This window comes from Oncorhynchus kisutch, linkage group LG8, assembly GCF_002021735.2.
Source record: "Oncorhynchus kisutch isolate 150728-3 linkage group LG8, Okis_V2, whole genome shotgun sequence".
Taxonomy (NCBI): domain Eukaryota; kingdom Metazoa; phylum Chordata; class Actinopteri; order Salmoniformes; family Salmonidae; genus Oncorhynchus; species Oncorhynchus kisutch.
In genome coordinates, this window is record NC_034181.2 from 67227597 (window position 1) to 67248542 (window position 20946).

Sequence of the window (20946 nt, forward strand, 5' to 3'; positions counted from 1 at the left end):
TGCTCTGGAAAGGGTCTTCTGAGGACAGACAACTCTGTAGCTCAGAGCTTACAGCATAGGGATGAAACCGTTTAGATAGCATCCATTCCCAGCGAATCGTGCTAGGGGGTCCGGCTTGAATTCACCCGCTTAGACACAGCTACTCATCCGTAGCTTCGGTAGAAAAATATTTCTTTGTCTTCAAACTTGTGTTGCGTTCTGGGTTCGTTTACTTTTTAGACCTTGGCTGCAGCTTGGGTCACGTAGTCTCCTCTGTAAATTCTTTACTCACAGGTTTTATACCCTTGGGTCAGAAGTGGGCGTAACCGCCTTTAGAGCAATTCTCTGGGCGTACCAAGTTAAGAGCAAGGTCTAGGTTTTTCTCAAATCCAATTTTAGACGACTAACTTCACATTTCATCTTTACCAAAACATTCCTTTTGATTTGGACATTTTCCACACAACGTACAATGTATAAACATCAAACATATACTAGGAAAACTCTTCACGTGACAATGTTTTCGTAATAACGTCATCTATTAACCGTTAAATAACAAAACAAAAATGACATACATTTTCATATTCCATCTATCGTCATGACCACCATTGTGGCTGACGGAAACCATTGTTCCAAAGTGCCTTTATTTGTTCTGAGGCTGGTTCTCCATAGTAACAGGACAAAGGAATTTGTCTGTGGCCTGAGATTTACCAGGGGCGTGAGGGGTCATAAAACCCCCACATCTTCAGACCCCTAGATCTCTCCTCCTCTGTTGGGGTTGAGAGATAATCTGTAGGGTTGTGGTCTCCTGTAACCTGACCTGATCAGGACAGTCATGACAGAGGTAAGGCAATAAATAGGCCATAGTGGCGAAATAATTACAATTGATAAATTAAACACTGGAGTGTTGGATGTGCAGAAGATGAATGTGCAAGTAGAGATACTGGGGTGCAAAGGAGCTAAACATAAATAACAATATGGGGATGAGGTAGTTGGGTAGGCTATTTACAGATGGCCTGTGTACAGGTGCAATGATCAGTAAGCTGCTCTGACAGCTGATGCTTAAAGTTATTGAGGGAGATATAAGCTTCGGTGATTTTTGCAATTCGTTCCAGTCATTGGCATCAGAGAACTAGAAGGAAAGGCGGCCAAAGGAGGAGTTGGCTTTGGGGATGACCAGTGAAATATACCTGCTGGCGCGCATGTTATGGGAGGGTGCTGCTATGGTGACCAGTGAGCTGAGATAAGGCGGGGCTTTGCCTAGCAAAGACTTATAGTGACTGGATGACTGGAGCCAGTGGGTTTGGCGACAAATATGAAGCGAGGGCCAGCCAACGAGAGCGTACAGGTCGCAGTGGTGGGTAGTATATGGGGCTTTGGTGACAAAACAGATGGCACTGTGATAGACTACATCCAATTTGCTGAGTAGAGTGTTGGAGGCTATTTTGTAAATGACATTGCCGAAGTCAAGGATCGGTAGAAGAGTCAGTTTTACGAGGGTATGTTTGGCAACATGAGTGAAGGATGTTTTGTTTTGTTTTGTTGCGAAATAGGAAGCCGATTCTAGATTTAATTTTGGATTGGAGATGCTTAATATGAGTCTGGAAGGAGAGTTTATAGTCTAACCAGACACCTAGGTATTTGTAGTTGTCCACATATTCTAAGTCATAACTGTCCAGATTAGTGATGCTAGACGGGCGAGCTGGTGTGGGCAGCGATCGGTTGAAGTGCATGCATTTGGTTTTACTTGCATTTAAGAGCAGTCGGAGGCCACAGAAGGAGTGTTGTAAAAAGCTTGTCTGGAAGCTCGTCTGGAAACACAATATCCAAAAAAGTGCCAGAAGTATACCGAATGGTGTTGTCTGCGTAGAGGTGGATCAGAGAATCACCAGCAGCAAGAGTGACATATTGATGTATACAGAGAAAAGAATCAGCCCGAGAATTGAACCCTGTGGCACCCCCATAGAGACTGCCAGAGGTCCAGACAACAGGCCCTACGATTTGACACACTGAACTCTATCTGAGAAGTAGTTGGTGAACAAGGTGAGGCAGTCATTTGAGAAACCAAGGCTGTTGAGTCTTCCGATAAGAATGCGGTGATTGAGAGAGTCGAAAGCCTTGGCCAGGTCGATGAAGACGTCTGCACAGTATTGTCTTTTATCGATGGCAGTTATCATTTAGGACCTTGAGCGTGGCTGAGGTGTACCCATGACCAGCTCGGAAACCAGATTGCATAGCGGAGAAGGTGTGGTGGGATTCGAAATGGTCGGTGATCTGTTTGTTAACTTGGCTGTCAAAGACTTTAGAAAGGCAGGGTAGGATAGATATAGGTCTGTAACAGTTTGGGTCTAGAGTGTCTCCCCTTTGAAGAGAGGGGTGACCGAGAAAGTTTTCCCATCTTTAGGGATCTCAGACAATACGAAAGAGAGGTTGAACAGGCTAGTTATTGGGGCAGCAACAATTGCAGCGGATCATTTTAGAAAGAGAGGGTCCAGATTGTCTAGCCCAGCTGATTTGTAGGGGTCCAGATTTTGCAGCTCTTTCAGAACATCAGCTATCTGGATTTGGGTGAAGGAGAAATGGCTTGGGCAAGTTGCTGTGTGGGGTGCAGAGCTGTTTACCGGGGTAGGGGTAGCCAGGTGGAAAGCATGTAGAAAAATGCTTATTGAAATTCTCGATTATCGTAGATTTATCGGTGGTGACAGTGTTTCCTAGCCTCAGTGCAGTGGGCAGCTGGGGGGAGGTGCTCTTATTCTTCATGGACTTTACAGTGTCCCAGAACTTTTTGGAGTTTGTGCTACAGGATGCAAACTTCTGTTTGAAAAAGCTAGCCTTGGCTTTCCTAACTGCCTGTGTATATTGGTTTCTAACTTCCCTGAAAAGTTGCATATCGCGGGGTCTTTCGACGCTAATGCAGTACGCCACAGGATGTTTTTGTGCTGGTCAAGGGCAGTCAAATCTCTAGTGAACCAAGGGCAATGTCTGTTCTTATTTCTGCATTTTTGAATGGGAAATGCTGAGTTAAGATGGTGAGGAAAGCACTTTTAAAGAATAACCAGGCATCCTCTACTGACGGAATGAGGTCAATATCCTTCCAGGATACCCGGACCAGGTGAATTAGAAAGGCCTGCTCGCTGAAGTGTTTTAGGGAGCGTTTGACAGTGATGAGGGGTGGACGTTTGACCGCGGACCCATTACGGCCTCAGGCAATGAGGCAGTGATTGCTGAAATCCTGGTTGAAGACAGCAGAGGTGTATTTAGAGGGCAGGTTGGTCAGGATGATATCTATGAGGGTGCTCGTGTTTACGGATTTAGGATTGTACCTGGTAGATTCCATGATAATTTATGTGAGATTGAGGGCATCTAGCTTAGATTGTAGGATGGCCGGGGTGTTAAGATTATCCCAGTTTAGGTCGCCTAACAGTACAAACTCTGAAGATAAATGGGGGTCAATTCATTCACATATGATGTCCAGGGCACAGCTGGGGGCTGAGGGGGGTCTATAACAAGTGGCAACAGTGAGAGGCTTATTTCTGGAAAGGTGGATTTTTAAAAGTAGAAGCTCGAACTGTTTGGGCACAGACCTGGATAGCATGACATTACTCTGTAGGCTATCTCTGCAGTAGATTGCAACTCAACCCCTTTGGCAGTTCTATCTTGGCAGAAAATGTTGTAGTTGGGATGGAAATTTCAGAATTTTTGGGGGCCTTCCTAAGCCAGGATTCAGACACGGCTAGGAGATCAGGGTTGGCGGAGTGTGCTAAAGCAGTAAATAAAACAAACTTAGGGAGGAGGCTTCTGATGTTAAAACATCTTAGGGATAGACCAATTTTTTTACATATTCACCTAAAATGACATACCCAAATCTAACTGCCTGTAGCTCAGACCCTAAAACAAGGATATGCATATTCTTGGTACCATTTGAAAGGAAACACTTTGAAGTTTGTGGAAATGTGAATTAAAGGTAGGAATACTACAGAAAGGTTCCACATCTAGCCATCACTCTGGTTGTAATTCCTATGGTGTCCACAAGATGGAAGCAGTGTATGTGATAACATGAAGTATGAGAAAACTACATGACATTTAGTGCGAAGTCACCCAGGTACATTTGGGCAAATTGTGAAGGAGACATTTACATTCACATTACATTTTACTGCAAGAATATTGTCAAATCTGTATACTTGGATTTAGCTTTTCCAGTATTAGTAGCCATATAATAAGTTCAACATTTTCAAAACACCCAGTTTTCATAGCTTGCTGTCACACAAGGTTAGCAGCTACATTTTGTGGCATATATGGGGCTCATTGGCCTGCTCATTGGCTATCAAGCAAGCTTTGTTTGACCCCGATTGGTGCTTATTTTACAAAGTTACAGTCGATCAAGTGAAGACTGCCCGCGTCATCGGCGTGCCATGAAGGCGTCGCTCTCTGACCAAATTTGGTGTCCTATAGGATATACACTACACCCCTAATGATATAGTGAAGTCTGGTTACGTTCTAGGATCTCTGAGGAATAAATACGAATGTGATTTGACTGGTTGAAACAACGTTTAGGGTTAGATTTTCACAGATTCCTTTCTTTGCAAATTGAGCTAGTGGAAATACAAAATCGATCGTGCATGCTATATGGACCTTTTTAGGATATGAAAAAGGATTATCTAACAAAAAGAAATGTCATGTTATCTCTGGGACCCTTTGGATGATAAATCAGAGCAAGATTTCAGAATGTAAGTACACATTTCACCTTCAGAGGTGAATGTATCAAACCAATCGTGGTGAAAAACGTGCTTGTTGTTAGGAGCTCTCCTCAAACAATAGCATGGTAATGCTTTTCTCAGTAATAGCTACTGTAAATTGGACAGTGCAGTTATATGAACAATAATTTAAGTTTTCGGCCAATATAAGACACTTACATGTATATGTACCGACATTTGTTGTTTCTCTAAATTCTTTGATCGTGATTTATAACTGTCCCTGTTGACGGGACGCCTATCCCTAAATAGCATGCATGAATCCAAGGCTTTTACGGTTACAGAAGTCAACAAATGATAGTGCCTGGGGGAATAGAAGTGTGCCTGGGTTAACCTCTACATGACCAGAGGAACGGAGTAGGATAAGGGTATGGCTAAAGGCTATAAGAACTGGTCATCTAGTGCGTTGTGGACAGAGAATAAAAAGGAGCAGATTTCTTGGCGTGGTAGAATAGATTCAAGGCAAAGGTATGGTAGGATGTGAGTACAGTGGAGGTAAACCTAGGCGTTGAGTGACGATGAGAGAGGTTTCGTCTCTGGAGGCACCAGTTAAGCCAGGTGAGGTCTCCACATGTGTTGGGGTGGGACAAAAGAGATGTCTAAGGCATTTTGAGGGGACTAACAAACCAAGAATATGTACACAATATGGGAGTGTTACCTATAGTTACCTATATTTTCAATTGCTCTGACGATTACATACAGCGAGTTCAACCATGAAAGAATCCAGTGTCAAGGACAGCCCACAGACTTTTACGATAGTCGCTCTCTATGTTGGATGCTGACCTTTAATATTGGATGTACACTACCGCTCAAAAGTTTGGGGTGTCCTTGTTTGTGAAAGAAAAGCACATCTTTTGTTCATTAAAATAACATCAAATTGATCAGAAATACAGTGTAGACATTGTTAATGTTGTATATGACTACTGTAGCTGTAAACAAAAAAAAGCAGATTTTTAATGGAATATCTACATAGGCGTACAGAGGCCCATTATCAGCAACCATCACTCCTGTGTTCCAATGGCACGTTGTGTTAGCTAATCCAAGTTTATCATTTTAAAAGGCAAATTGATCATTAGAAAACCCTTTTGCAATTATGTTGGCACAGCTGAAAACTGTTGTGCTAATTAAAGAAGCAATTAAACTGTCCTTCTTTAGACCAGTTGAGTATCTGGAGCATCAGTATTTGTGGGTTCAATTACAGGCTCAAAAAATGGCCAGTCTCAACGTCAACAGTTGTCACGCCCTGGCCATAGAGAGGCTTTTATTCTCTATTTTGGTTAGGTCAGGGTGTGACTAGGGTGGCATTCTATGTTCTTTTCAGCTCACGTCCTGACCAACACTAAAACAAGGAAAACACACAAGAACTATGGTCAGAACGTGACAGTACCCCCCCCCCCCCCCCCCCCAAGGTGCGGACTCTGACCGCACAACCTAAACCTATAGGGGAGGGTCTGGGTGGGCATCTGTCCGCGGTGGCGGCTCTGGCGCTGGACATGGACCCAACTCAATCATTGTCTTAGTCCACCTACTTAGCGTCCTTTGAGTGGCGACCGTCGCCGCCGACCTTGGCCTAGGAACCCTAACAAAGGGCCCCACTGGACTGAGGGGCAGCTCCGGACTGAGGGGCAGCTCGGGACTGAGGTAGCTCGGGACTGAGGGGTAGCTCAGGACTGAAGGGTAGCTCAGGCCTGAGGGGTAGCTCAGGACGGAGGGGTAGCTCAGGACGGAGAGGTAGCTCAGGACGGAGAGGTAGCTCAGGACTGAGAGGTAGCTCAGGACTGAGAGATAGCTCAGGCTGGTTGACGGCTCTGGCAGCTTCTGGCTGACTGACGGCTCTGGCAGATCCTGGCTGACTGGCGGCTCTGGAAGATCCTGGCTGACTGGCGGCTCTGGAAGATCCTGGCTGACTGGCGGCTCTGGAGGATCCTGGCTGACTGGCGGCCCTGGCGGATCCTGGCTGAATGCCGGCTCTGGAGGATCCTGGCTGAATGGCTGCTCTGGCGGATGCTGGCTGACTGGCGGCTCTGGCGGCTCCACGCTGACTGGCGACTCTGGCGGCTCCGGACAGACTGGAGACTCTGGCGGCTCCGGACAGACGGGAGACTCTGGCGGCTCCGGACAGACGGGAGACTCTAGCGGCTCCGGACAGACGGGAGACTCTAGCAGCTCCGGACAGACGGGAGACTCTAGCAGCTCCGGACAGACGGGAGACTCTAGCAGCTCCGGACAGACGGGAGACTCTTGCCATCCAACACATCATCCCATGTACAGGAATCCTGACATTTCTGCTGCTGCTGCTGCTGCTGCTGTTGCTTCTTCTGCTGCTTCTGTTGCTTCTCCTGCTGCTGCTTTTGCTGCTGCTGCTGCTTTTGCTGCTGCTGCTGCTGCGGTTGCTTCTTCTGCTGCTTCTGTTGCTTCTCCTGCTGCTGCTTTTGATGCTGCTGCCGCTTCCTCTGCTGCTTCTGTTGCTTCTTCTGCTGCTGCTTTTGCTGCTGCTGCTGTTGCTCCTGCTGCTTCTCCTGCTGCACATTGGGACGGCGACACTCCCCTGGCTTGGCCTAGGGTCCTCTCCCGTCGAGGATTTCCTCCCACGTCCAGGAGTCTTGTGTCTTCGGCCGCTGTTCCTGCTGCCCGTTACCACGCTGCTTGGTCCTGTTGTGGTGTCCCTCCTGTCTCAGCCTCCAGTATTTATGCTGCAGTAGTTTATGTGTCGGGGGGCTGGGGTCAGTTTGTTATATCTGGAGTACTTCTCCTGTCCTATTCGGTGTCCTGTGTGAATCTAAGTGTGCGTTCTCTAATTCTCTCCTTCTCTCTTTCTTTCTCTCTCTCGGAGGACCTGAGCCCTAGGACCATGCCCCAGGACTACCTGACATGATGACTCCTTGCTGTCCCCAGTCCACCTGGCCATGCTGCTGTTCCAGTTTCAACTGACCTGAGCCCTAGGACCATGCCCCAGGACTACCTGACATGATGACTCCTTGCTGTCCCCAGTCTACCTGGCCATGCTGCTGCTCCAGTTTCAACTTCCACCTGACTGTGCTGCTGCTCTAGTTTCAACTGTTCTGCCTTATTATTATTCGACCATGCTGGTCATTTATGAACATTGAACATCTTGACCATGTTCTGTTATAATCTCCACCCGGCACAGCCAGAAGAGGACTGGCCACCCCACATAGCCTGGTTCCTCTCTAGGTTTCTTCCTAGGTATTGGCCTTTCTAGGGAGTTTTTCCTAGCCACCGTGCTTCTACACCTGCATTGCTTGCTGTTTGGGGTTTTAGGCTGGGTTTCTGTACAGCACTTTGAGATATCAGCTGATGTACGAAGGGCTATATAAATAAATTTGATTTGATTTGATTTGATTTGTGGTGGGTGATTCTGTAAGGGTTTTCCTCCTCCTCTTCATCTGAGGAGGAGAAGCAAGAAGGATCGGAGGACCAATGCGCAGCGTGGTAAGTGTCCATGGTTCTTTAATAACAGAAACTCAACACGAACACACTACAAAACAATAAACGTGGCAAAACCTGAAAACAGTCCTATCTGGTGCAGAGAACACAGAGACAGGAAACAATCACCCACAAACCCTAACACAAAACAAGCTACCTAAATATGGTTCCCAATCAGAGACAATGAATAACATCTGCCTCTGATTGAGAACCATATCAGGCCATACATAGAAATGGATAAACTAGACACACAACATAGAATGCCCACCCAGCTCACGTCCTGACCAACACTAAAACAAGGAAAACACACAAAAACTATGGTCAGAACGTGACAGGTCCTCTGTACGCCTATGTAGATATTCCATTAAATATCAGCCTTCTCCAGCTGCAATAGTCATTTACAACATTAACAATGTCTACACTGTATTTCTGATCAATTCTATGTTATTTTAATGGAACACAAATGTGCTTTTCTTTCAAAAACAAGGACATTTCTAAGTGACCCCAAACTTTTGAACGGTAGTAGTGACGTCATCTGCTTACTGCTTTATTCACTCAAAGTACTGTACTGATGAATACTGAATTGGTATTACTGACTGAAACCCTGACAACAAGGGAAGAGTCATGTCAATTTCAGCTGCCTTCAACATGCCTGCTAAGTCAATAGATAAAGGGAAGCTAGAGGGGATGTGGTAGGAGGGGGGGCACTTTGATCATCCTTCTCTCCTCCTTTCCCACTGTGCGTCCTTACATACTAATCCTCTGTTTATGTTCTATCTGTAAGGCCTCTGAAGTTAATGGGCTGGGATAATTATTAATGTAATGTGCAATATGTCCTGGCTGCTCCGGAGCGCTGCTCTCGTTAGCGCTGGTTGGCTCGTTAAGTGGGCCTAGCTTCAGCACAGACTGATACCACATTGCAGACTGGAGTGCACAGCTGGCCGTGGCAGTGTGGCACGGCCCCCATACGACTGGCACAGATGTGTTGTGTCATCAGCAGGGCCCTGAGTATTTCCAGACCACATAACTAGACCAGGAAAAACTCTGGGCCCTAATTAACTAGGGCCCAACGTTGTTCTCCTCTGTGCTGCTCTCTTGTCAACCCTGACCTGGCTGTCGTCTTTTATCAGTAGTAATGCTGTAAACATGCACAGCCTCCTGAAGGGAAACACCATCAGATTACACCATTAGTCACACTTCTATCAGCTGAACTGTGATGACAAAGGGGTGGGGCAGGTTATAGAAACAGTGTACAAGGTACAAAGAACAGCATGGACCTATCTCTCTGCTTTCTGTCACTATCTCAGTCTCTGTGGAGGAGCGACCGAAACCATACTTCCCCTAACCTCAATGTGATTCCAAGCAGCACACTGAGTGCTGTCAAACACTTAGATGACAAACTAGCTGATGTAACTTTGCCAGACCACAGCTTCTCAACACAAACAGAGCAAAATGGCAAACCACCTCTTTATTTATTATGGCGTAGGCTACCCATGTGTATTAAGTAGGTACCGTGTAATTAAAAAGAGTTCCATGATTGTTTAGTGATTGTTTATTGGCTAAACATTTGTATAAGACGACCTATACAATTTTACAGTAAGATGTCATCATGTGCCGTGTACATTATATATGATATATGGCATCTGAAAATAGACAACAGCATGCGGTTCTGTGTAATTCTGTCGTCAGCTAGGCTTGTGCATGCTGAAGAGAGTTCTACTGTAGATGAAAAGGGACACGCACCTTCTAAATTTGTGCAGAGTGCTGTGAAAATCAGACACAGCTGTGTATGTATGTGTGTGTGGTGTACACACCCCTGTGTGGATACAATTGCATAACCAACAGCCCAGATAACATAACAGCAGTAAATCTCAGTGGTTCCACCTTTCTCAGTCTCTGTATTGTGTAGACAGTCCATGGAATGTTTCTTAAACTGGATAAAAGCTGGTTCCTAGTTCACAAACATTCCCACCTGATTTGTGTGTGTTTGAGGGATAGAGAGGGCCGTGAAATAAGAAAGGGAGTGAGGCAGAGCGCACTGACTACAGGTTGAGGAAGCGACGATTAAGGGAGGGGAGAGAAGGAAAAGATAAGATCCAGGATCCATAGGGTGGTGAAGATGAAGACGTGTGAGGCTGACTGGGTGTGTGAGGCTGACTCGGTGTGTGTTTTGGGACTCACTGTGTCTGAGGTTGGTTTCTTGGTCTCATTCTGTCCATTGTCTCCTGTATGAAGAGTAAGTCTGAGTTGCCGGATCCTCCTCTGGGGGAATCAAAAACAGACAGAAACACACACAGACATAAAAAGAAAATGTCAAGGTCACTCAGTTCAAGCTCATGCACCAGCAATCAATATCATAGTTGGATGAAAACTCAAATGTGTTGTGTTCCCCAGTGTCACTCTTTATGACATAAAAATGGATCGGTTCATATGTAATGTGATAAGCATGTGAGCACAACATTTGTGTTGTAATGAGCCTGATTGTTGTGTTACAATAAGCAGTGGAATGTTTCTGATGGGGTCCAAATACAACAGGTCACCATCAGTATTTATAATTATAGACTGTGAAACCACAAACAAAAATTATGCAAATGTAACTGCAATGAGGTAACAGCATCAAAATGCCTTATACCACTTCATGCTAGCACTATTTTGTTTACAACACATCCCTTTAGAATCAAGGTGCCCTAGGATCTGATTAGTCATACATACTGTAAGTCAATGGGAATAATTAACTTTCTTAAAAGGTGTTAATTGCTAAAGCAATCTCTTGGTTGAGAGTGAAACATGATGCTGTAATCATCATAAGGAGTAATCCAACTCCATGTTGGCTTTTATGTTTGCTATAAATCCTTTGGTGTCACTTCATTAGCTGTGAGAATGGCTTTTATTGGCAGTTTAAAGATGTGGTCTGCTAGGTGCTCTGGGCTGATCAAATAAACATGACAGCCCTGCCTCCCAGATACTCGGCTCTCATTACAAGCTCAAACAGATACACATATCCCTGAGCCACATGCAAAATTCCAACACACCGGCAAACACTCAAAAAGTGAGAATGATTAGTTGTGATGTAGACATGCTACGAAAACTAGCTTTGAGCAGCCAGACGTGAGGAAAACAGATTGAGAGAGAGAAAAGCGAACGGGGAATGGGGGGAGCGGAGACAAAAGCAAACAAACACCAGATAGTCTACAAACACACTGACTTACACAAACCAACACGCCATGCTACTCATCTGACAGGTGAATGAGTGATGTTTGGGTTCTATCCTGGGACAGAGTGGCCCCCTGGGGCTCCTTACCTCACTGGGCTGCTCTGGACTGTCCTCGGTGGTGGTGACCGATCCTGGTGAGCTGTAGCGTAGCATGTCTCCCCTGGCCTCTGTCTACTCCCCTGCTCTCTCTTTTCCTCTCTCCCTCCCTCTCTTCCTCTCACTCTCTTTCCAGACTACTGTACAAACTCTCACAGCCCGCAGCTCCAGCCCCTGGGAGAGAGACTAGAGAGTGAATGAACAAGACGGGAGGGGAAAGAAAGATCCACTCTGACAAGTTTCTCTCTTCAGTGTTATGTAGAATTAATTTTCCAGTTGATAAACAAGGCCTGGTATACCTGTTGAGTGCCAGTCAGTCAGTTAGGGGCTAGACTACAGCCCAGCTCCACACAGTCCCTACTGCTCTACTACTGTATAGAACTATGACACTGTCCCAGCCCAGACTGTAGACAGCACCTGACTCCACCTGGCTGACTGCCTCTCTCTCTCTTTCCCTGAGCCTCCCATCAGACCTGTCGGGCCACATTTCTCCCACTCTCTTGCTTTGCGCCGCCCACCTGGGTTGGGCTGTCACAAACATGGACAGGTAGAGCTCTATGGCACATTGGGGATGGGCCATCCATCAACAGAAGCCTCGTTTACACCTTGCCCCTACCTGTGGGTTTCGTGATCTGATCAATATGATCAAATCACTTTCTGATCAAGGTTTGTTGGTTCTACACATGGTTTTAAAATGTGGCTCTTATCCGTCCACTGTGTCCCCATTGTGACCAGATTTCCTGGGGTCTCCCTGTATGCAAATCACTCAAAGTATTGTCATATATTTAATTTCAGAATATGCCATTCTGTTCTTCAGAAGAAAAAAAGAAGGAAAAAAATGACGTTTCAAAATGTTGTTGAAGACCTGCCCTTAACAAATGAATAATTACTGATCTTTATGATGGTGTTTTTAATGGATTTTACCACTTGAATTGTGGTGTTTTAGTGGTTTTTCGTTTGTACTTATTGTATGCAGTTACATGAAATTGTTTTATTTGAAATACATTTCCTTTCATATTCTATTGTTACCTAAGACCTTCATAAACACAACCAACGATTATTTTTGCAATGGCATATATGAAATGTATTTATTAGACTGTTAGAATGTTTACGTCCAAAAGACTAATCGCTGGCTCGAATGGGGGTCCCTCGAGGCCAGGCTTTTCTAGTGGTAAATGGTTTGACCATCCAGATCTGTTTACACTTGATTGATATCCAGATACAATGGGTCCCTGACTACCTCCAAAGGTGGTCAGAAAGATCTGATCGCAATCAGATCACAATGCGTCCTTTAATCGTCTACACCTATCTTTAAAATGTGTGCACAATCAGAATGTGGACAAGATCAGGACAAAGAATGTATGTTAGCACCAGGTGTAAACTGGTAGCTAGGCAGGACTGCTTCTGGTACAGTAGCAGTATTGAGTGTATGCATTATAGACATTGAATGGTTTGTGGGAAATCATGTGTGAGTTGAATTACAGTAAGGTTGTATGGACAGATATCTGTTTGCTTATATTCAGGTTTCGATAGTGTTTTAAGGCTTGGGGTGAAATGTGTTGATGATATGGTAGGCTGCTCATTTAAAATGTGATAGTTGATATTTGATCATTATAGGAGGGGGTTTTGACAAAGAGTGATTGCTGATCCTTCCAGAGTTTGCATTGAATGTGAAAATATAGATAAATATACTACTGTACCTTCCTTGAGAAAAATGCATGAAGTAGTTGACACATTTCTCCATGTCAAAATGGGGGATCACATTCCTGGCATTGGTATGGTCACAACTCTATGTCCTCCCTCAGCAGAAACAGACACATAGAAACTAAACTAATGTTCAGGGTATTTTCTTTGGTCTCATAGTAAAACCAATTGCGTAACAGGTCATGTTGTACATAGGCATTGATAGGAGGCATAGAAAACTTCAACTGAAATATATCATGTGTTTCAACAAAAAAGCGCCAATATGTAAAGTAAGTAAATTGTCTGAATAATATGAGTGTTATTTCCACACTTTAAGGTTAACCATTAACCACCATGGTTTTGTTTACTTCTGAGTCAGCCAGCCCCCTTTCATGCTATACCGATCACTTCTTAAAGTAACACGGGGATGTATCAAACTCAGATGCCATATTTCACTATCCCATGAGTACTATATGTCAGGTAAGGTGTGTTGATTGTGATCTTAGTGTCTTGCTTCTGGGAGGCACTTGATTCAACAGTGTTACTCTTGTTTCCACCTGGCTGGTCTTTCAAGAATGACTAGATTCATACTGGAGCCGATCTGATAGTCGAGCTCAGACCTCAGCAGGCCTCCAGGGAGAAACAGTTCAAGCCCAGAATATTTAATTCCCTCATGACCTGGCATCCTCAGCATATCAAACTGCATACAATGACAACCACACGACCCTAAAGCTCCCAGACAACTCAGATACAGATGACAAGTTCATATCCTTTCAATAACAAGGCAACATGCAAAACATGTATGTATTCTACTGACTTGTTAATTCAGTGTTTGATGTCGGAAGGCTGGCTGTAGGTTGTCTGTTCCTTTCTGATGCTTTCTGTTTCTTTTGTAAGAGAGAGGCTCAGTGAATTGGGTTCTCCTATCAACCATTGGCTGCATTAAACCCTCAGAAGACTGTCACTACACTTCTATGAGGATACTTACTGACGTGGTGAAGTGGCTGTTGTTGTTGTAACCAACAACAAAAGCTGTTGTCTGTCCTGCATCACCACAGCCGTGGAATTTCATAGACTTTTGTTTTGGCAACTACCTCACGGAAGAGCCAATCGTCACCCACTGACAGACAGTCTTATATCACAGATTGTCTGTCCCAATTGTACAATTATTCTGTCTGTTGTTGGAGTTCTCTGGAGTGAGTGAAGAGCAAACTGGTTGTTTGACATTCGTAATGTTATCTGATCCCACTGGGCACACACTGGTTGAATCACTGCTGTTTCCACCTCATTTCAATTAACTTACATTGAACCAACTTGAAATATATGTTGAATTGATGTCTGTGCCAAGTGGGATGTTACTGTAAACCTTGAGGCATGATCTTGTGTTGGAAGCATTTTTTTTTTTGAAAGACTTAAAGTGTCCTTCATATTGTTGAAAATATGTCTGAAACAAGCAGTCATTGTGGGGTTCAGAGTGACTCTGTGATGATGAGGTGTAAACTAAAATGACTGAAGATGAGGAAGTTTTTACTATATTTCAGGTTCATCATATAGGGTAACACTGACTAACACCGCTAAAGAGAGATAGGGAAATCTGACTCATGAAGAACTGAGGCATCTTTAAGATTTAGTCATCTTTGTAGTGAATGGTGGTTTTGGGGTGTGAATGGGGGCCAGTGGTTGTGGAAGGCAGCCACCCTCTCTCTCCCTCTGGGTCTATTAAGGCTCCTGATAGTCAGGCTGGGTGATTAAAGCCATCTGCCAGGGGCCACAGCCCCCTATTGAGATTCATTAGCTACCTCATCATTAACGCTGTCACCCATAGAGATCATACATCAATCAGCATGCCTGCCCATTAACACTGTCTACAATTCATCTTCCAGCAGTGTTAGTCTCTCAATATGTATTCTGTAAAATGTTCTTTCTCTCCCATCATTAATAAGTAGTTGAGGTTTGTTATGAAGCTTCATCAGAGGTGTCATGCCCATAGGGGGCACAAGGGCACTTGCCCCCTCAGATTTGTCATCTTAAATAAAATAATATTTTTTTGTTTTGTTGAATTAATTACTAAACTTAAGAGGGGGCACACTGACTGGACCAGGCAAGGTGTACCCCACCCCCGTAGTAAGTGGTTCCTTCCAAGGTGCACCACAGAGAAAAGATATACAAAGCAGGATGCTAGATACTCTACCAGGATTTCCCAAACTCAGTCCTGCTTTTAGCTGCAGGTGATGGGCAGGACTCACAGTCAAAAGTTTGGACACACCTACTCATTCAAGAGTTTTTCTTTATTTTGACTATTTTCTACATTGTACATAATAGTGAAGACATCAAAACTATGAAATAACACATATGGAGTCATGTAGTAACCAAAAAAGTGTTTTTGTAGATAAAAATAGATTTTAGATTCTTCAAAGTAGCCACCCTTCGCCTTGATGACAGCTTTGCACACGCACACGCTTGGCATTCTCTCAACCATCTTCCTGAGGAATGCTTTTCCAACATTCTTGAAGGAGTTCCCACATATGTTGAGAACTTGTTGGTTGCTTTTCCTTCACTCTGCGGTCCAAGTCATCCCAAACCATCTCAATTGGGTTGAGGTCAGGTGATTGTGGAGGCCAGGTCATCTGATGCAGCACTCCATCACTCTCCTTCTTGGTCAAATAGCCCTTACACAGCCTGGAGGTATGTTTTGGGTCATTGTCCTCTTGAAAAACAAATGATAGTCCCATAATGTGCTAACCAGATGGGATGGCCTTTCGCTGCAGAATGCTGTGGTAGCCATGCTGGTTAAGTGTGCCTTGAATTTTAAATAAATCACAGACAGTTCATTAAACAGTTTAAAATCACATTACATAAGTTCATAAATAGTTTCATCTTTACTCATTCTTTTATACAACAATTAGATGCAAGCCTCATAACTAAGACTCTTGTATAAACAGAGTTATGGTAATGTGGCTGTATTGTCTCTCATGAGTTTCACAAACATTAAACGAAATGGACCGGTCGTAGCTGGATTCTTCCCCGACCGTGTACACCTTCTCCAAAACATGTACATTGTTCAGTTCTCAAGTTCTATGCTGGAGAAGAGGTTCCTTTGTTCTCCTGTTGCCAAGATCCTTTTTATGTCTCTATTTTGGTTTGGTCAGGGAGTGAGTTGGGGTGGGCATTCTATGTTTATGTTTCTATGATTTTCTATTTCTATGTTTTGGCCGGGTATGGTTCTCATTCAGGGACAGCTGTCTATCGTTGTCTCTGATTGGGAACCATACTTAGGTACCTTTTTTCCCACCTGTGTTTGTGGGAAGTTAACTTTGTTTGATGGCACATAGCCTTAAGCTTCACGGTTTGTTTTGTATTGTTCATTGTTTTGTCGGCGTCATTTAGAATAAAAGAGAAAATGTACGCTCACAACGCCCACCATGGTCCAGTTCTTTTAATGGCCGTGACACCTGTGAAACCTTCTCTCTCTCTATACTGTCTGGCCATGAGGAAGAGAGTCTCCTACAGGAATTTAAGACCTGAGATAACAGCAGCCTGGCAGCGAGAGAGAGGGGGGGAGGCACGGTATACCCAAAGAGGGCCACGTCATGAATTGCTGCAAAGAAACCACTACTAAAGGACACCAATAATAAGAAGAGACTTGCTTGGGCCAAGAAACACGAGCAATGGACATTAGACCGGTGGAAATCTGTCCTTTTGTCTGATGAGTCCAAATTTGAGATTCTTGCATTCCAGGTGAAGCTGGTTGAGAGAATGCCAAGAGTATGCGAAGCTATTATCGAGGCAAAGGGTCTTTACTTTGAAGAATCTCAAATATAAAATATATTTTGATTTGTTTAACACTTTTTTTGGATACTACATGATTCCATATGTGTTATTTCATTGTTTTGACATCTTCACTGTTATTCTACAATGTAGAGAATAGTAAAACTAAAGAAAAACCCTGGAATGAGTAGGTGTGTCCAAACTTCTGACTGGTACTGTATGTCTGTAAATGAGTTTGATTCAGCTATGAAGCCTATTGATTATTTTTTGATGAATAAATAAAACTAACGTTTTTTTTGTTTCTGTAATACTAGCCACCTGGCCATTTGATAACGTTGGCTTTAGCTAGCCAGCTAGATAGGTTCCCAATCTCCCATCCTCATTATTCCTTACCAAGCCATTTCAGGCTATCAGTCAAGTTAGAGTAGCTTGTCTAACTATCTTAGCTGGCATGCCTGCTGGCAAGATTGTTTGACTTTAGAAGAGACAAAAATGTATTTAATTATTGGGTTATGATACTACATCCCAGTGGCAGTTGTACTAAACTCCTAAGGCATCAAAGTTCTTAAAGAATCAATGTGGATTATTGGTTCAAATGTCAAGATTGCAGAGAAACACTGTTTCAGATGTTTGAAAAATGCAACATTTACTGATATTTGGACTTCCCTCCCTCCATCCTCATGTACTTCTTGCCCCTTCTAAAATAATGGGTTGATGACTCCCCTGTTCATCATCACCATGTCATGCTTCTTTCCCATCTCACCAACAGGCAAGCATGCATTTTACCAGCTTAGAGAAGAATATCAAGAGGACTTGAGAACACAATTTACAGCAGACAAAACAAAGCCAACATTCCAGATGTCTTTGAAAATCTTTCTCGTACCTTCTAACGTGTGCCTTTAGCATTTCTACAGCTAGAGGGCAGCAGAGTACCATGTACCGTTTTGAGAAAGTTCTCAATAGTTGGTCGGACTACTTATTTTCATTGTTCAATATTAGCTTAAAGAACAAGATATTCTTCAATCTCAACTAAAACATTCTAAAAGTTATACAATTGAGACCTGAGGTAAAAAAAAAAATTGTGTCTGAGGCCATGGTCCACTACTTCCAACTTTACAGAAAATCACTACAGCCACCAACCATGACAGCTTAATATTTTGCAATTGTAAAGTTACTACCTCATGACCATTTCCCGCTCCCCACTCTCATCTTTCACCAGTTACTGCATGAGTTCACCCAAGCACGGGACAAGAATTTCAAGAATGGTCATTCTTTAAAGCCCTCACAAAAGCCCCACCCCGAGCAGTGCACTCCCAGTGTGTGTGTATGCTGCTTGGACTGACAGAGGGGCCAGAGATGATCCCCACGCATTTAAAAGGTTGATTTGTTTGTTCTCCACAGAATGGCGACAAATGCAGGTCACGACCTGGGAACAATGACCTGCCAGTCTTGCTGAGAGGATAAGAAAGCCTTGTCTCTACTCCCTTTCTTCTGCTGTAGTCAACTGTAAAATACCTTTAAAAATAATGTAGTCATATCTCCTAATGAAGCCTGGATTGCACCTTCCCACATATGGTGTCATCATGTCCTTTCCCCCTGAGACCTTGGAGGACCTGTCCTGCGGTGCTTTGGTGTCAGGTGCTGGACACAGGATCAATAGGCTTCAGCAGGAAAATACTGGCCCACTCATCCCCCATTAAATATGGGGGGCTGATATTGACACAGCTGCTTTGGCCAGACAATAAAATAACAAGTAGAATGAATGAGGTCACACTGAGAGGATCATAAAGCATTCACGCACCACTGAGGTCAATCCTTTCAACTTCCTCATACAACTAAACACTCTCCAAAGTTGCTTATTTTGTGTACCTAAATAGATTAGAAGAGACAGATGTGATCAGCAGTATGATTTACAGAGACAATAATCAAATCAAATCAAATCAAATTTATTTATATAGCCCTTCGTACATCAGCTGATATCTCAAAGTGCTGTACCGAAACCCAGCCTAAAACCCCAAACAGCAAGCAATGCAGGTGTAGAAGCACGGTGGCTAGGAAAAACTCCCTAGAAAGGCCAATACCTAGGAAGAAACCTAGAGAGGAACCAGGCTATGTGGGGTGGCCAGTCCTCTTCTGGCTGTGCCGGGTGGAGATTATAACAGAACATGGCCAAGATGTTCAAATGTTCATAAATGACCAGCATGGTCGAATAATAATAAGGCAGAACAGTTGAAACTGGAGCAGCAGCACAGTCAGGTGGAAGTTGAAACTGGAGCAGCAGCATGGCCAGGTGGACTGGGGACAGCAAGGAGTCATCATGTCAGGTAGTCCTGGGGCATGGTCCTAGGGCTCAGGTCAGTTGAAACTGGAACAGCAGCATGGCCAGGTGGACTGGGGACAGCAAGGAGTCATCATGTTAGGTAGTCCTGGGGCATGGTCCTAGGGCTCAGGTCCTCCGAGAGAGAGAAAGAAAGAGAGAAGGAGAGAATTAGAGAACGCACACTTAGATTCACACAGGACACCGAATAGGACAGGAGAAGTACTCCAGATATAACAAACTGACCCCAGCCCCCCGACACATAAACTACTGCAGCATAAATACTGGAGGCTGAGACAGGAAGGGTCAGGAGACACTGTGGCCCCATCTGAGGACACCCCCGGACAGGGCCAAACAGGAAGGATATAACCCCACCCACTTTGCCAAAGCACAGCCCCCACACCACTAGAGGGATATCTTCAACCACCAACTTACCATCCTGAGACAAGGCTGAGTATAGCCCACAAAGATCTCCGCCACGGCACAACCCAAGGGGGGGGGGCGCCAACCCAGACAGGATGACCACAACAGTGAATCAACCCACTCAGGTGACGCACCCCCTCCAGGGACGGCATGAGAGAGCCCCAGCAAGCCAGTGACTCAGCCCCTGTAATAGGGTTAGAGGCAGAGAATCCCAGTGGAAAGAGGGGAACCGGCCAGGCAGAGACAGCAAGGGCGGTTCGTTGCTCCAGAGCCTTTCCGTTCACCTTCCCACTCCTGGGCCAGACTACACTCAATCATATGACCCACTGAAGAGATGAGTCTTCAGTAAAGACTTAAAGGTTGAGACCGAGTTTGCGTCTCTGACATGGGTAGGCAGACCGTTCCATAAAAATGGAGCTCTATAGGAGAAAGCCCTGCCTCCAGCTGTTTGCTTAGAAATTCTAGGGACAATTAGGAGGCCTGCGTCTTGTGACCGTAGCATACGTGTAGGTATGTACGGCAGGACCAAATCAGAGAGATAGGTAGGAGCAAGCCCATGTAATGCTTTGTAGGTTAGCAGTAAAACCTTGAAATCAGCCCTTGCTTTGACAGGAAGCCAGTGTAGAGAGGCTAGCACTGGAGTAATATGATCAAATTTTTTGGTTCTAGTCAGGATTCTAGCAGCCGTATTTAGCACTAACTGAAGTTTATTTAGTGCTTTATCCGTGTAACCGGAAAATAGAGCATTGCAGTAGTCTAACCTAGAAGTGACAAAAGCATGGATAAATTTTTCTGCATCATTTTTGGACAGAAAGTTTCTGATTTTTGCAATGTTACGTAGATGGAAAAAAGCTGTCCTTCAAAAGAGAGATCAGGGTCCAGAGTAACGCCGAGGTCCTTCACAGTTTTATTTGAGACGACTGTACAACCATTAAGATTAATTGTCAGATTCAACAGAAGATCTCTTTGTTTCTTGGGACCTAGAACAAGCATCTCTGTTTTGTCCGAGTTTAATAGTAGAAAGTTTGCAGCCATCCACTTCCTTATGTCTGAAACACATGCTTCTAGCGAGGGCAATTTTGGGGCTTCACCATGTTTCATTGAAATGTACAGCTGTGTGTCATCCGCATAGCAGTGAAAGTTTACATTATGTTTTCGAATAACATCCCCAAGAGGTAAAATATATAGTGAAAACAATAGTGGTCCTAAAACGGAACCTTGAGGAACACCGAAATTTACAGTTGATTTGTCAGAGGACAAACAAAATAAGCATG

The 20946-nt window shown here is 44.2% G+C and overlaps 1 protein-coding gene across 5 annotated transcripts in view; it reads right to left on the reverse strand.

The window, feature by feature from the left end:
* Positions 1–12032, reverse strand: part of LOC109894996 (myocardial zonula adherens protein-like) — a 28970-nt gene extending 16938 nt beyond the window's left edge. For 2 of the 5 annotated variants that reach the window (XM_020488653.2, XM_020488652.2), the window contains exons 1-2: positions 11473–12027; positions 10353–10433 (exon numbers count right to left, since the gene is read on the reverse strand). In XM_020488653.2, the coding sequence (XP_020344242.1) occupies positions 10353–10433; positions 11473–11538 (147 nt within the window). In that variant the 5' untranslated portion in view covers positions 11539–12027. Of the gene's footprint in view, positions 1–10352; positions 10434–11472 lie in introns of those variants that run through there. The other 3 variants (XM_031830936.1, XM_031830937.1, XM_031830938.1) reach the window with 3 other exon arrangements.
* Positions 12033–20946: the final 8914 nt, after the last annotated feature.